The 15738-nt window shown below is 37.6% G+C and overlaps 3 protein-coding genes and 1 long non-coding RNA gene across 8 annotated transcripts in view; 2 read left to right on the forward strand and 2 right to left on the reverse strand.

The window, feature by feature from the left end:
• The window catches only part of LOC119070290, a 20314-nt gene extending 5217 nt beyond the window's left edge, over positions 1-15097 (forward strand). Inside the window, exon 3 of the long non-coding RNA XR_005086496.1 lies at positions 15045-15097. This is a non-coding gene — a long non-coding RNA (uncharacterized LOC119070290). The remainder of the gene's footprint in view (positions 1-15044) is intronic.
• On the reverse strand, positions 1050-4162 carry LOC119070278 (putative aldehyde dehydrogenase family 7 member A1 homolog). Of its 4 annotated transcripts, none has more exons than XM_037174542.1 (7): positions 4031-4162; positions 2930-3075; positions 2064-2849; positions 1882-2003; positions 1468-1815; positions 1328-1391; positions 1050-1269 (listed from the first exon to the last, which is right to left on the reverse strand). In XM_037174542.1, the coding sequence occupies exons 2-7, from the start codon at positions 3069-3071 to the stop codon at positions 1121-1123; spliced, it is 1611 nt and encodes a 536-aa protein (XP_037030437.1). In that variant the 5' UTR covers positions 3072-3075; positions 4031-4162; the 3' UTR covers positions 1050-1120. The 4 variants fall into 4 exon arrangements, with proteins under 4 accessions (XP_037030437.1, XP_037030436.1, XP_037030438.1 ...); XM_037174541.1 differs by lacking the exon at positions 4031-4162 and adding an exon at positions 3687-3993; XM_037174543.1 differs by lacking the exon at positions 4031-4162 and adding an exon at positions 3612-3940.
• LOC119070276 (zinc finger protein 93-like) lies at positions 5591-8812 on the forward strand. The gene is made up of 6 exons (XM_037174537.1): positions 5591-5928; positions 5993-6668; positions 6935-7106; positions 7173-7476; positions 7573-7986; positions 8053-8812. Exons 1-6 carry the CDS (start codon positions 5767-5769, stop codon positions 8749-8751), a joined length of 2427 nt encoding a protein of 808 aa, XP_037030432.1. The 5' UTR covers positions 5591-5766; the 3' UTR covers positions 8752-8812.
• On the reverse strand, positions 10547-11727 carry LOC119070284 (geminin). Of its 2 annotated transcripts, none has more exons than XM_037174552.1 (3): positions 11523-11727; positions 11342-11451; positions 10547-11286 (listed from the first exon to the last, which is right to left on the reverse strand). In XM_037174552.1, exons 1-3 carry the CDS (start codon positions 11577-11579, stop codon positions 10827-10829), a joined length of 627 nt encoding a protein of 208 aa, XP_037030447.1. In that variant the 5' UTR covers positions 11580-11727; the 3' UTR covers positions 10547-10826. The 2 variants fall into 2 exon arrangements, with proteins under 2 accessions (XP_037030447.1, XP_037030448.1); XM_037174553.1 differs by having other exon boundaries at positions 10547-11271; positions 11523-11726.
• Positions 15098-15738: the final 641 nt, after the last annotated feature.

A 15738-nucleotide genomic window follows, 5' to 3' on the forward strand; every position in this document is an offset into this window, starting at 1 on the left:
TTTTTTATCAGTTCACATTCCGTTAATTCCGTTGTCGTTTTTATTTTTGTTAGGCGTATCTGTAGAGCTTAGTCTCGTTAGATATCGAAGGGACTGCCTGGTGGCAACTGATATTAACAGAAAAATGTGCAACATTAAAGTAATAAAGATTGTGAGAAAACAAAGATGGGTATTCAAAACCGAAAATGTCATGCAAACACTGAATTTTGAATACCGACACATTTTCAGTTTCTATTTGTTTTACTTAAGTTATTGATTTCTCCATATAAAATTATATGCAAAAATCACTAAAGGTCAGTAAATCGCAAAACTGAAAATGCGTGATTGAAAGTACATTGTTACCAACAAAAATGTCAGTTAGAGCAATCAATATTAACCAGTGGATGGCTGAGGGCTGAGCGTCAAACCTAGTGCCATCTGGGATGTAATAGGTGCAAACCTAGTAGAAGTTGAATACAGGTTCTCTCAACAATGCTTTGCCGGTAAGTCTTTTATAACTTTAATTGAACCGATTCGATCAGCTCTTGTTTACAAATTCGCCAATCGGTTTAAATTTTCCTGCGGTTGGGTTCAGTGCACTGGTTGGGTTTGTATACCTGAGCAATAGCTGCTCAATATCGTAATGGTAAGCTGACGTGTTAACCACTAGATATCAATTTCTCAATCTTAGGTTAGGTGCAAATCTCTTAGTGTTGCCTCTTCCATCCGCGCAATCACTATGCTTCTGTAAGCCAATTCGGCGATTATGTAGCCCATTTTCTGCATTTTGTTCGAATTTTACCTGTTTCTTCAGAACCAATTCAACTGAACCGTACGTACGTGGAGTAACACCCAATTAATAGCAAAAACCAATGCAGCTCTATTCTATAGCAACCGCACATAGGCAGTCAACAAAATTGAGAGCTGCCTTGTAGAAACATAAACACGGAAACAACAGAAAGACACGAAAGATTCTAAATATTCTCTAAGAAAATAATCTCGGAATCTCACTAAATAAGTCAAGCAGACTCGGCCGAATGGAATGGGCAGCTGAAAATTATTTTCTTTTAAAAAAACATTTACTGCAATCAACATTTTGGTACATCGATCCTAACACTGTTTTAGTGGAACAGAAAGCATTTCATTCAAAAACGATTCCTTGCGCCAACGGCAATTCCCGAGAATAATTTAAAGTGACGGTTGAACGTTTACAATACTGTTTCCATGCGTCAGAGCCAGATTCACGGCCACCTCCTGTATGCTTTTCGCCACCGAATGCACCGCCGATTTCTGAAAATATTTTTGATTTAAATTTGAGTTCTCTTGATGACTGCGACAATTGTTTTACCTGCACCAGATGGAGATGTGTTCACATTCACCAAACCACAATCGGATCCGTTTGGTCCAATCCACTAAAATGATCAAATCGAATCAGAAATTGAAATATTAAAAAAAAATGTGAAATTGTCCAGTAATTGAAGTGTATACTTGGAAGATGGATGTGATATCCTTTGTGAAAATAGCCGAGGATAATCCCTGGTCGACTTCATTGTTCCATTCAATAGCCTCGTCCAAATTCTTTGCTTTGAGCACATAAACAATGGGAGCAAAAGTTTCCTTCATTATAACTGGAGCATTGTGTTTCAAATTGCTGATGATGGTTGGTTCAACGAAAAAGCCAGGACGATCGATCGTTTTGCCACCAAATTCGATTTTACCTCCTTGCTGTACTGCTTCGTTTATGGTATTTTTGTAATTGTCTACAGCCACTTGATTATGAAGTGGGCCGAACAATGTAGCCGACTCCAGCGGATGACCGACCTTGTTCTTCAGTAACTGTAATTGAATAGAAGAATTTTGAATTTTCCATTTTCACAAGTGAACGTCAACACGATCATTTACATTGCCATATCGTCTAACAAGTTCAGACAGAAATTTGTCGTATAGCGATTCATGTATAATCAGTCTCCTGGTTGTCGTGCATCTTTGTCCAGCCGTGCCAACGCATCCAAAGAAAGCGGCATCTAAATTCCATCATGAAAAATCTTAAACCATTTGCATCACCCATTTCGAAGCTATCTTACCCAATGCCATATCAAAGTTTGCATCGTCGTTTATAACGAGCGCATTATTTCCTCCAAGTTCCAGTAAAACTTTTCCGAATCTTCGCTGAACATCGACGGCAATATCACGACCAACAGCTGTACTTCCGGTAAACGATACGAGTTTGACACGATCATCATTCACCAATTTTCTGCCTACGTCCGCTCCACCTTGACACAGAGTGGAAATGGGTGGCAGACCATTTCTTTCAACAACGTCAGCTACAATTTTCGTTGTTGCGATTGAAATTAAGGATGTGGACGGTGCACCCTTCCACAATACCGTATCACCGACAGTTAAAGCTATAGCTGCATTCCAACCGAAAACTGCATTGGGAAAATTAAACGCCGAAATCACTCCAACCAAACCCAACGGGCGCCATTTCTCCAATATAATGTGCTGATTGCGTTCGGATGGTATCACTTGACCGGCAAACATTCTCGATAGACCAACGGCATAGTCACAAATATCAACAAACTCTTGCACCTCTCCGACACCTTCCGGTAGAATTTTTCCCATTTCAAGCGATACCAGCTTTCCGAGCGGTTGCAAGTATTTTCTCAGCTCATCACCTATTTGCCGAACGATTTCACCTCGACGTGGTGGAGCTATGTTGCTCCACGTTTTATATGCTTCAGTTCCGACCCGAATGCATTCGTCCATTTCGTCAACGGTTCCGGTTCTAATTTCTGCAATCACCTGTCCCGTTGCTGGATCGATCGATTTGACTGTTGGGCCATTTCCTGTCCATTTGCCATTGTAAACACCTGAGACAATATTGAAAATATGGATTCGTTTTTCGTGCAACTGAATACAGATAAGTTATCTGTCAGGTTGAACCACTCACCTGAATTCACTTTATTCAGTCCAAGCTCTTTCAGAAATGAATATTTAGGATCATCGATGAGGTAGGCAGACATTGTACGATTCTGTTGCTTCAAAATGTTTAGAGAGACTCCGATTCGTGCGCTATTTCTCAAAGCTTGCATTTGGCTGCAAATGAATTTTCGCCGTTAGATTCAATTAACTACGAAACTAATTGATGGGACTGGATTGACTGGACTGCCGACTGAGTTAATTTACTGTATTTAGTGTACCAAATCCTCAAACGGTTAATTGACTCGCACAATTCGTAGCTACCAAATCAGAATAATCGTAGAAACGGAACTGAAAAACACACCTCTTCGACTCTAATAAAAAGATTTGGAAATTTTTTTGAAATTTCGTAAGATTGAAGAGATCTCCTAATCAGATATTAATAGCTTGATTGTATAACCAGAGAGATATAATTCTTGGTAGCAACAAGTCTCACGCAGAATTTACTGATTAACTGGTTGAGCGTGTAATTGTAAAAACAAAAACCAAACAACAAACCCAACCATCATTCATACGTGTGTGTATTAATAATAGCAACACTTTTTATTCAAGTTCTGATAAACAAATGAATATGGGAAATCTTATCTGTTTGAAGTGGGTTATAAAGATGATTGACATTCGTGCATTTACAATTAAAAGTTGAAGAACTTTAACAATAAATTTTGTTCTGGCTACACTACTAATTACACAGTAAGTCGAAAAATTATTCCGTTCACTGAGAAACTAACCTTTTAGTTTAATCTTTATTGGATGTATGTACAACGACTATGCACCCAAAAACGAAAACTAATTTGATTAATTTTGAATGCAACACAATTGAGAGCAATGGAAAAACACAACACAGATGACTGAATTGTGTGTATAGAGAAGACACACACTCGTCTCTGATAACCTATACTGAATTTATTTTGTATGATAACAACCAAAGAATATTTTCTCTATCTTCCAGCATATAGCAAATAGCGTGCCTGATATCAATATTTTCCTTTCGAACAAAATGTCTTATTCTTGTCTCTTGGTAAACAAATATAAGATTTTTTTTCCATTAATTCAAATAAAATGATTATTATACCTGTAACGCCCGGCTGTTCGCAGTTAAGTGTTGGCTCGAACACATTTAACTTTGTGGCAGTTGTGAATGATTTTTTTCAAGGTCGATATATCTACTAAAAATAAGCGTTTTGTATATTAAATTCAAATGGGGAACTACCCGAACCTGCGATAAAAGTTGAAAAGTTGTCATTTCTGTTAATAGTTTCGTGTTTGTTATTTTTCTTCTAAGAATGATTTATGTCTGTGTCAGAACGCTTGTCCTCTTTACCGGATCGAGCTCTCTGGTTGATTTAGTTATTCCTTCTAGCTATCCCCGACTGGAGCAATACCATTTCTTTACTATTGTCCGCATTGAGACTGTCGGTCTCATTTTCAATTCAATTAGTTTTCAGCTGAAATTTATGCATTGACCACTGGTAAATTATTGAATTGTTGATGTGGTCGTGAGGACTAAGATCGTTCACAAGAAGGTTAAGCATAATAAAAGGGAATTCTCAAGTCGTTTTCTTAAATGAAAAAAACTCCGAGTCAACGAGAAAACAGACTTTTTTTTATTTAAATTGCACTTAACATCTATCTACTTCCAACCAGGTGCAATTTAAATAAAAAAGTTTGTTTTCTCGTTGATTCGGGGTTTCCTCATTTAAGAAAACGATTTCAAAAGTCCCTTAATAAAAGAAATTGCACTGTGTTTCGCTAACATTTTTTATGTATTTTTAGTTTATACAAAATGCTTCACAGAAAATAAAAACCAAAAGACATATTAGGGGCCATTCACAAATTACGCACTCACCTAAGGGGGGAGGGGGTCAGAAATTAGACATTTTTATATGAAAAACGCGTGCGAAACGGGGGTAGGGGGTCAAAAATTAACCGTCCACCGCGTGCGTAATTTGTGAATGGCCCCTTATGCATTATCAAATCTTCAAAAAAGTCACACTGACATCTGTTATCGATAGCGATGAGGATAACGTTGGCAAAATTTATGTTGAAGCTATTGAAGTAAAAGATTTCCCGAATCAATCTGTTGAAAATACCTAGCTTACATTAAAAGAAGTAGAAGATTTGGGAAATGGTGACATGTTTACCGCCAATAACTCAACTCAAAATTTCTACAAAACATTTTACGTTAACCGAATTAAGGCAATAAACTTTGGGTCGCCTTCATGATGTGGTGAATTTTTACGTGTAAAATCATCAGAAGTGGTGTGTTCTCGCGTATCTAATAAAATGGCGATCTGCGTGACCTCTTCATTGAAGAGTCTTCAAGTTCACAGTCTAGAAACGAATTTGGTGTGTCCGTCTCAAACTAAATGCTAACCATTAGTGTGCATCCAATTCGTCTTCGAGGTGTGCAACAATAAACATAAATTTAAAAGATTGAGTAGCTTCTTAATGAGACAAAAAACACTTCTGAATGAAACAGACTCAAAATACTGTGTAGTTTTCAATTCAAAAATTCCAACGAATTGCCGCTATTTTTCGCTCTCTTTACAATCTTAGCCAGCCGCCATTGATAAAAATCATGTTATTGTGTACGCTCTATATCCTCTATAATGTGTATGCATAGATGCTGCGTGTGTGTATACATATAATGTGTACACAGAGCTCATTTTGACAGTTCGGAAAAAGAGAGACCAACAAAAATATTATATTTTTCTAGCCTTGCTGACGCGGACCATTCTTATTATCTTTTCCAAACATTCCATGCAATGAATTAACCAACCAATTAGTTATGTTTATCACAGTAGTAAAATGGATCAATACTACATACGAAATGAACATCTCGTGCTTCGTAACACATATGATCTATGCCGATTTTGTCTGTGCGTTCGGTTGAATATGCGACGGGTACAACATGCTGATTTACAAAAAACCAATATTCCACAACTATACGAAGACGCAACCACACAAAAGGTAACAATGTGATAACAGTGGCGATTCAGTGTTGTATTACTAAACAAACGATTTCGTCTTGTAGCTGGACATCAGCGACGAATATCCGGAACTCATTTGTCCGAAATGTGAGAAAAACATGCAACTGGCAGCAAAGATACGGAAAGACTTTTTGAAAGTCGATCAATTTTGGCGCACATTCCTTACCAACCATAGCAAATACAATCCAATACCATTAGATCAGCTGGCTCCAATCGAATCACCAGCGCCAGTTCGTGTCGTCGATGATAACAGCAGCTACCTCCAAACCATCAATCACAATGTTCCAGTGAATGCAATCAATCCAAAAAATGAAGTCGGAGTACAGACACTAGACGTTAAAAATGTCCACGAAAAATTCCATTCGAACGCGAATATCGTCCCGTACCGGGAAGCGAACGGTACGATAACCGATCTGTCTATCGAAGAAGTTAAAATCGAATCGTACGTGGTGTACGAGAATGTCAAATGTGAATTTGCCGATGACAAAAGCCAATTCGGTGACGGTAATAAATATTCGATGGATTCGGATGGACAGGCGATCGATGAAGATTCCAAAGATCCGACGATACAAAGTGATGATAAAAATGTGAATGCCAATGATGCCTGGATGAAACGACGATCGGGTAGAAAGTATCCGAAAAATCGAAACATCCACGGGACTAATCCAATCAAAGGAGAAAAAATGCTGTTCAAATGCCCGGAGAATGAATGTAAACAAGGTGACTATGCTAATTGATTTTTTTTTAGGGGGGAACAGTATGTAGCCGTACAAAAATTGTGACTGTGAACCCAAAAATTATTTTCAAAATTTCTTTGCTACGGCTTAATGAAGTGATGTAGCTATGCCGTTAAGAACTTAACTCCTTTGCTACTCTTTTATAAAAGTATAAAGAGACTTCCTTGATATCGTCTGAGGGAACTGTGCCCGCTCTTTTTATTATTGTTTTTTTAAATTCAACTTTAAATTTTAAATATTCGTTTTTAGAATGCGATGAATTGAGCGACTTACATCAGCATTCATTGGACGCACATGCATTGAACCAAATGTCCTGCGACTACTGCCTTAAAATATTTACGAAAAAAGGTGATTTAAGACTGCACGTGAAAACCCACATAGAAAAGTACTGTAGCTATTGTAAAAGAAATTTTTCCACAATGTAACTACCGACTGATTGTGACACCCCCGAAAGAGTGATCACTAATCCAATTCGATTTTCTTGCAGTTCCCGGTGGAAAACGCATATGAAGGAGAACCACGATGGCGGCAATAAAACGTTTAAATGTGAGATTTGCGAGAAAACGCTGAAAAACTCGGACTCGTACAAAAAGCATATGACGATTACTCACTCAGGGAATCAGAATTTAGTGTGTCATATCTGTGGAAAGACCTGCAAAAACTCACAGTATTTGCATGTCCATTTGCGCACCCACACGGAAAAGGAAAAGCTGTTCAAGTGTTCGTACTGTGACAAGAAATTTAAGCTGAAATACTCAAAGAAATTGCACGAACGAGTTCACACTGGCGAGGTTTGTAGCTTTTCTTTGACTTTCATGACTTGCTCTGGAAATCAAACTCCTTTGGACGTAAGACCAATTCCTATTTCGATCTCCTTCCATTTGCAGAGACCGTACATGTGTGACACATGTGGATTTTCATTTACCCAGCGTGGTCTGTTGATCAGACACAAAGAGCTGCACAATAAGCCAAAAAAGAAGAAACTTCCGCGAATCATAAACAAACAGCACGGCAATGTCAAATGCGAATTGTGCGATTCGGTTTTCTCGAACATTGTCAACATGAAGAGTCACTTGACCAAAAAGCATAAGCACGTTGGATCGACAATATGGGAAATGAAGCTGAACACCACTTGCATGAAGTGTCACAAAACCTTTACCGACGTGGAGGAGTTACAGGCGCATAAGAAAACGCATTTGGAATTTGTGTGCAATATCTGCAAGTCTCGGTACAGCAATGTCAGGTCACTGGAACAGCACATAGCCAAACATGCGGATAAGGATAGACCGTTCAAGTGTGATGTGAGCTCTGCTTGCCTGTTGTCATGGTTTTTTTTTTATGTTAAAACTTTGTTCTTTCATATTAAGGAATGCGGTGCCGCTTACATCCGAAAATCTCATCTACAGCAACACTACACCGGTATGCATACGAAAATTCGGCCGCATATTTGTATGTTCTGTAACAAGGCGTTTGCTCAAACATTTCAACTGAAAACCCACATAAAACTTGTCCATCACAAGGAGAAGCCCTACCGTTGCAAGCACTGCGAGCGAGCGTTTTCCACTTCCGTTCAGCTCAATCAACACATGCAATACCATACCGGCAATTTCCGATATCAGTGCATCGTGTGCGAAAAGTGTTTCATAACACACCAGGCACTCACCAAGCACATGCGAAACAGTAAATCGTGTCGCGGAAAATTGGCCGAAAGTCAGGCCACAAAGAAGCCGATACCGCCACCAGAAATACCATTAGCACCTCCCGAAATTCAAGTGAAACCAATTGTTGTGTCCGGTATACCTGCGATGCAACCGGTAACCGATGCATCGTCCATTGACTCAATGGACACAACATCGATAGTACAGACGATATCGGATAGTAATCACCACACCGTGATGTCATTGGATCAGATACGGAGTTTGGAAACGTTACAAACGCTGCCGGTTATGAATCCGATCATAACCATAACTTCGATGTCTGGCATGACGACGATGTCAGCTGATTCGACAATTCAAGCAATAATGCCATTAATTGGTGAGCCAAAGGATGTGGATCGATTTTACTGATTCGTCTTTTGATGTTCGCATTGCATTTAGTTGTTACAATTAAAGTGATTCTGTTACAAAAGCCGATGTCTTCGAACGTTTCTTGCCATATTTTTTGAGAGGTGACATCATCAGAAACGAAATATTTAACGACTGAACCTCGAGCGGAATAAAGCCGAAGTGAGGAAAGAAGATTGACATTGGGAAAGTGTGTTCAAAGCGAAGAAGGACACGCATAAGACATGAAAAGACTTCTGTGAATTTATGTGCATTCATCACTGGTAAGTCTCCATTTTCCAATCGATCACTGTCAATCTTTGTTGGAGTATAGAAGAGAAATATTAGGGAGGTGGACTGACTAGTTGTTAACCTTTCTAAGAAAATAGAATTTAGGTATTCGGGAAATGTCACTGACGAACAGTATGTAAGTTCGTTCGGCTTGTGTTCTCGAAGCGTTCGCTTATAATGCACCAACTCACCTGGACGACGATAAAATGTACACCTTTGCAAAGTGGAAGAGCTTTGCAAAGTGGGGAGCAGCGATATTTTTATGAAGTCGATCGTCTAAAATTTTTTTAATCAACTAAAGTCGACAATCCTTTCCTGCTTCATTATCCAATCCATTGTTTTCGTTAACAATTCCTTCGATTTCATTAAACGTTGGCTGCCTACAGAACTGATTTAAGTTAAAGCCGATAACAGGCGAACAATTTTGCGTTGCTGAGATCGACAACTATGATGTCGTAAGAATTCATTTCATTTAAGTATTTCAACATGAAAAATATTTTCTATCTAACACGATCTGCGTAACTCCAGCTACTATAACCAAGTTTCAAGTCTCTAGGACTCTCCGCCAGAAAGACAAACAAACAAATATTAAACATTAGATTAGAGATTGACCTCAAGTGACTAGCTAGATGATCTTTTATATAATAGAAATTGGAGCAAATTATAAGAGCAATGTGAGTGTTAAAACAGTAAGATGAAACGTAATGATGTGAAGTCAAAAATTTTGTATCAAAACAATTTACACCAGCGAATACATAAAACACATGAAATGATTGCTGTGAACTTACATTCATCATCGGTAAGTCTACATATTCCAATAGATCACTATCAACTTTTGTTGGAGTATAGAAGAGAAACATAAGGGACGTGTATACTGACTAGAATAGAATTTAAGTATTCGGGAGATGTTGCGCGTTGCAAACAGACGTCGGTCTCGAAGGTAAACGTTCACTTATAATGCACCAACTCACCTGGATGATGATATAATTTTACTTACCTTTGTAAAGTGTTAGAAAAAAAATGATTTCGGTTAAACGTCTAGCAGCGACAATATTTTTATGAAGTGGCTCGTCGAAATATTTTTGGACTAATAACAACTTAAGTTGCCAATCCTTTCCCACTTCATTATCCAATCCACTGTTTTCGTTAGCAGTTCCTTCGATTTGATTCAAGATGTTAGAATTCGAAATTAACTCACAAAGAAGTTGAAGGACGCGTTTTCTTTTGTAATCCGATTTGTATCTTAAGTTCAACAATGGAAAACACAGCATAATTGTCGAGTTTGAGCAATGCAAAATTGCTTGTGAGTTGCTTGTGAGGCACATTTGTCGAGACATTTTCAAGTCGAGGGAAAAATGAAGAAGAAAATGTTACTAGAGGGTGGATCCTAGGTTTGGAAATTCTTCCTCCTGCCAGTGGTAAGCCTTCAATAATCTTTGTTTAGCGTCCAGTCTTATTACCAACCATCGGATAGGGTTCTTAGAAAAGTCGTTATTCCAATTATTTATCAAATAATAAGAAACAATCGCATTCACTAAATTGGTTTATCTGAAGCGCAACGTTAAATTACAGTCAGCTACATTCCAAGGCAACATGAATGTTACGTTTTCTAAACTCTAAACATTTTTCTTCGGACCGAGAGAATCCATAAACAACCATGACTTCATGTAAATGTAAAAACGAAATTATTTAATTCGAACGAATAGAGGTGTTGCTACCAATGAAATATCAGTATAAGAAAAATAATAAATCAAACTCACAATGCCACACGCACACACACAGACTCTGTTGTTAATTGTATCTAATGGTTATTTCGCGTCGCTTGTACCAGCGACTGGTATTTCATCGGTCGACTCTGTCACAGAATTTCCTGTCGAAATACTTCCATTAAATAGTGATTGCCGTGATGATTCACCCTCTTTGTCGTTGTCAGCGCTTTCGTCCTGTTCCTGTACCAATTCGGTCAAAACTTCCACTAAATTTTGTGTCTCCTCCAACATTGCCCGGGATACATCCAATTCTTCTTCCAGGCTATGAACGCGGCCATGTAACTCTTCGTTTTCCTTCAGCGATACATCCAAAGCGATTCGTCGTTGTTCGGCCAAGACTTTCCAATATCCATCGGACGGTTCACCGGTGGTTGTTAGATCCTCTTCGGTGATTTGTGACAGTGTGTGCAGCTCCAAATTGGTTTGGCATCCGACACATGCCTTTTTCCGCTTGATGCCATCGGAATCGTTGATTTCCGTTTCACTGAAAGTGACAATACTTTCAAGTAGATTTGTTAGCATTTCAAACATTTCGTTTCCGATTGAACACTTACGATTTTGATTTGGTGAACGTTCCTTTCAGTGGTGATCGGCCTACCAAGTTTTCTTTATCAAATGATTTCTGCAGAATTTTGAAACTTTTCCGGCTGTTTTTCAGATTCTCCTAATAAATACAAAATAGGCAAAACAATGACACTTAACCTCAAAATGGAGAGGATATTTTCGATTAATTACCTGTTGCTCGTTTATGGTATCCACTTTGATAAACACTTTACCGGATGAAGACGTCATCGTACAATAGATAAATCAATCTATTTGTGTCTCGTAAATGGTTTTAGATGCTCTTCAGGGCAAATTTGTCGGCTGTAAATAGAAGAACTGTCGCTTATAGAATAACTACACACCGTAAAATGACAATGCCGCCAAAAGTCCGATTCGCCATTGCTAAATCTTTTTCGCTGTCAACAATGGTCTGGGCGAATATTGGAACAGCTATGACATTTTGTTGGCACCAAAAATTCAAATCTTTTTTTCTGGCGTTTTCAAGCCGATTTGCTTTTTTGTCTGTCACACAACTGATAAATGGAATCATTGCTTCAGGCGATGTGAAACTAGTTCGTCCAGGGCATCCTATCTGTGTTTCTTTTTTTTAAATTTTGTTTACGTTGCAAGAAATGGAAAGGGATTAAATTCATAATTTCTATTCGTTTCAAAATCCCCCTAGTGGTTGATACGAAACATTTTACCTTTTGCTATTATTAGAGAGCTCTTAATGAGCTGATCGTTTATCTTAGCCGTTTCTGAAAGGTTAATTACGAACCATCCTTGATTGTCAGCTGCTAGTTACTCAATCTTTGCTTCTTTGCTCCAATGTGGCTTCAAAACATGTCACAAACTGAAATCAGCAGCTGCTGCATATTTTATCCCAACAAAAATCTCTTCGAGAAAAGTGTGACGCAGTCTTTGAAATACAATTTCTAAAATGAATGATATCGCTAGAGTTGACGCTTTCAGCTTCGTTACGCAAAAATTAAATTTTACACCCAATTTTAGTTCAAACAAGCTGGCTTAGTTTTTCTCATCATCTGCCGAAGAAAGTAACTCTCTATCTCTCATAATCGCAAAAATATTAGTCCTTTCATCCTACGCTCGAGTAGCTCAAAATTTGGTCACTCTAATCAATCTAGCTCAAACGAATCTGCCCCGATTTTAATTATTTTTTTGTTCGAATCGTGTTACGAATACCTTTCATTTGATGGGTCGCACGCCTCTGTAGGTTTCAATACAGCTAAGCTACAGCCGAAAACGCGTTCCCGACCCTCGAAAACCACACTCAGAAACCACTTCGAGGCCAATAAAACAAAATTCTGGTTTTTCCTGGGGTAATGGCGTATCACATTTTCATTTTTATGCCCACCCTGAGGTTCCTGCAAAATTTCATGGAGATTGGCTGACTAGTTTCCGAGATCGACCGTCGATAGATAGACAGATAGATAGACAGATAGATAGAAACATACATAGTAAGTTGAAAGATTTTGATTGTTTGGAAAACGTTAATTTGGTGCATTTTCTATCAAAATGACCAACTTCAAAACGATGTATAGAAGATAGAATAGGATTTGTGGTGATACAGGCCAAAGGAAAGAAACTTAAATTATCGCCTATATATAGTTGCCGCGTCTCAAAAAAAATATCTTCGTTCTTTTTTTTGGACGTTAGACTGCGTCAAGTCCTCCGCTATCGCTCCGTACATGATGTGTATACTGAGTAATTAAAAGAAAGTCACACTATTCGTGGTGTAACCGATTCTCTATACTCAAGAAGGTGCTGAATCATACAGCATGTTAGAAAACCAAGAAAAAAAAAATCTTGCAAATTATGGCTGTTGTGCTATCAACTTTATTTCAAACGAATCAGTCCTTAATTACCACACTTTCAAACTGTACATGATCCAGCACATTGCAGAGTGAAATCACACGGAACATCGTTTTCGCACCTAATGTATACACCACTCTGACTGTGCGAAGAACTTGGCGTTGTATAGCACCATCCAAACGCACAAGTAGTCCAACAATAGCCATAGTAGCATCCGCTATGCTGTCCAGGTGTATGCCAGGCGGCTCCTTCAGCATAAGTCGTAATGGTTAGAAAGACTACAAGCAAAATAAATAGGCCGCGATTCATCTTTTTTTTTTTTTAATAAATAGATGCAAAAACGTTGCTTTAAAAGTAACTCTGTGGATTTATAAATGAGCGGTGGTGACCACTGATGGAAATTATTTGTGTGCAACGTTTTCTTTTCAATAATGCTATTTATACGCCAAAGTTCTAAAAATCTGGTCTACACAGAAATCAAACTGCGACTAATTGTGATGACGATAAACATTTGGATAATTCCCTTGACTGTAAGTCAGGGTCTAACGGCGGAAAATGAGGGTCCGTTACCAATTTTTTTTTAAAGTTGTAAATGAGTGTCCGTTACCAAATTTTTTTTTTCTTTGAAAAAATTGTGAATGAGTGTCCGTTACCAAAAAAATTTTTTTTTTGAAAAAATTTGGAAATGAGTGTCCGTTACCAAAATTTTTTTTAGTTGTAAATGAGTGTCCGTTACCAAAAAATTTTATTTTTGAAAAAGTTGGAAATGAGTGTCCGTTACAAAAAAAAATTTTTTTTGGAAAAAGTAAGAAATGAGTGTCCGTTACCAAAAATTTTTTTTAGTTGTAAATGAGTGTCCGTTACCAAAAAAAAATTTTTTTGGAAAAAGTTGGAAATGAGTGTCCGTTACCAAAAAAAATTTTTTTATAAAAAATTGGAATTGAGTGTCCGTTACCAACAAATTTTATTTAAAGTAGAAAATGATTGTCGGTTACCAAATCTTTTTTTTGAAATGAATGTCCGTTACCAAAATTTTTTTTTTTTTTTTCAAAAAAGTTGGAAAGTTGTCCGTTACCAAATTTTTTTTTCGAAAAAGTTGGAAATGAGTATCCGTTACCAAAATTTTTTTTTTTGGAAAAAGTAGGAAATGAGTGTCCGTTACCAATTTTTTTTTAAAGTTGCCAAAAAAATCGAAATAAAGCTCCTTCAGGAAATGCTTGTAAACACTCTAGATCGCGTAAATTTGGTATGATTTTTTTGAAATTGGTTTCAATCGAATCGCAATTGAATTCTACGGGCTAATTTCGTCAATGAGTTCAGCCGACCGAGTAAATACGGATTGGTGGAATGACATATCTGAGTGTAAGGGCAGGCCGCTAAATGCTTTTAGACACTCTAGATCGCGTAAATTTAGTCCGATTTTCTTGAAATTTGTTTCAATCGAATTGCAGTTAAGTTCGTAAATGATCCCGTTTGGCCGAGGAGATGTGGTTTGGTGGGATGACATGTCTGAGTGTTAATCAAACGAATGTTACCAAATTAGAATAAATGTACACCCAAAAAAAAGTTCTACGTTTAAATCGCCCAAAAACGCGATAAGACCAATGGTTTACTTATCCGTACACTATGTACATTTAAAACGTACAGTAAGTGTTATACAGGCTATGACGTTTAATTGTCAATTTGAGATTTGGTCGAAGCTTATTAATGATTCGTAATGGTATTTACAATCATCTGTTTTTTAGTTTTACAAAAGGCTCACAAGCAAAAAAAAGAAAAAGAAAAAAAAACAAAAGCTTTCACTGGATTTGAACCGGGTATCTCTCCCACGCCAGGCTGAGACTTTCCAGCTGAGCTAACAGGCCGTTGAGAGAATCGAAGTGGTGCTTTTTAAGTTTCAGATTCGACGTAGCAAAATGTAAAAAATCGTTGAACTTGTAAATTTTGTAAAAGTTTTTTTTTAATATTTCCAATCTCAACAGGAATATAATTTCAAATTGAAGATGGCAAAATAAAATCTATAAAAAGTAATCGTTGATGTTAATAACTGGCACGATGCTATAGATCATCTTCAAGATACGGTACTTTTACAAGTAACCTTACTTAAGTTTCGTTCATTCATTCATTTGTATGAGATTTTTTAACGCGGTGTCCTTTCTTATCGTGGAGCGGCCTTGAAGATGATCTATGATTTCTTAAAACAATTCATAGCATCGTGTCAGTTATTAACATCAACTGTCAAATGATAGTTTTCTACCAGCAAATAGTTTGTACTTGCCGCACCCTGCGAAACTGAAATTTTCATTTTCGCAGGGGTTCGCAAGTAAAATACCTTACGTAATTGTTTGTAGATTGTTATTTTGCCACGAGGGATTATAACCCTCGCCTTCGGCTCTGGCTACAAAGCTCCCTCTAGGCAAAATAAAAATTTCCAAACAAGGACGTAATGAACTATTCCTACTTTAAGTCTGCAGTCACATTTGAACCTAACTGGTAGTGGTAGAGAAACTAGCTGCAAATTATACTAGTTACTAGTATTTATTAATTTTCATTTATCAACTACCTTGATCGGCCT

The sequence above is a fragment of the Bradysia coprophila genome (genome assembly GCF_014529535.1).
Source record: "Bradysia coprophila strain Holo2 chromosome X unlocalized genomic scaffold, BU_Bcop_v1 contig_71, whole genome shotgun sequence".
Classification (NCBI taxonomy): Eukaryota; Metazoa; Arthropoda; class Insecta; order Diptera; family Sciaridae; genus Bradysia; species Bradysia coprophila.

Coding starts and splice junctions, on each gene's coding strand:
- LOC119070278 (XM_037174542.1), bottom strand. CDS start 3,071: ATGCAAGCTTTGAGAAATAGCGCACGAATCGGAGTCTCTCTAAACATT. Junction 2,850..2,929: donor ACTGAATAAAGTGAATTCAG/GTGAGTGGTTCA, acceptor ATATTGTCTCAG/GTGTTTACAATGGCAAATGG. Junction 1,816..1,881: donor TTGTTAGACGATATGGCAAT/GTAAATGATCGT, acceptor ATTCAATTACAG/TTACTGAAGAACAAGGTCGG.
- LOC119070276 (XM_037174537.1), top strand. CDS start 5,767: ATGGATCAATACTACATACGAAATGAACATCTCGTGCTTCGTAACACA. Junction 5,929..5,992: donor AAGACGCAACCACACAAAAG/GTAACAATGTGA, acceptor TTCGTCTTGTAG/CTGGACATCAGCGACGAATA. Junction 7,987..8,052: donor ATAGACCGTTCAAGTGTGAT/GTGAGCTCTGCT, acceptor TTTCATATTAAG/GAATGCGGTGCCGCTTACAT.
- LOC119070284 (XM_037174552.1), bottom strand. CDS start 11,579: ATGACGTCTTCATCCGGTAAAGTGTTTATCAAAGTGGATACCATAAAC. Junction 11,452..11,522: donor ATACCATAAACGAGCAACAG/GTAATTAATCGA, acceptor TGTATTTATTAG/GAGAATCTGAAAAACAGCCG. Junction 11,287..11,341: donor ACGTTCACCAAATCAAAATC/GTAAGTGTTCAA, acceptor TCTACTTGAAAG/TATTGTCACTTTCAGTGAAA.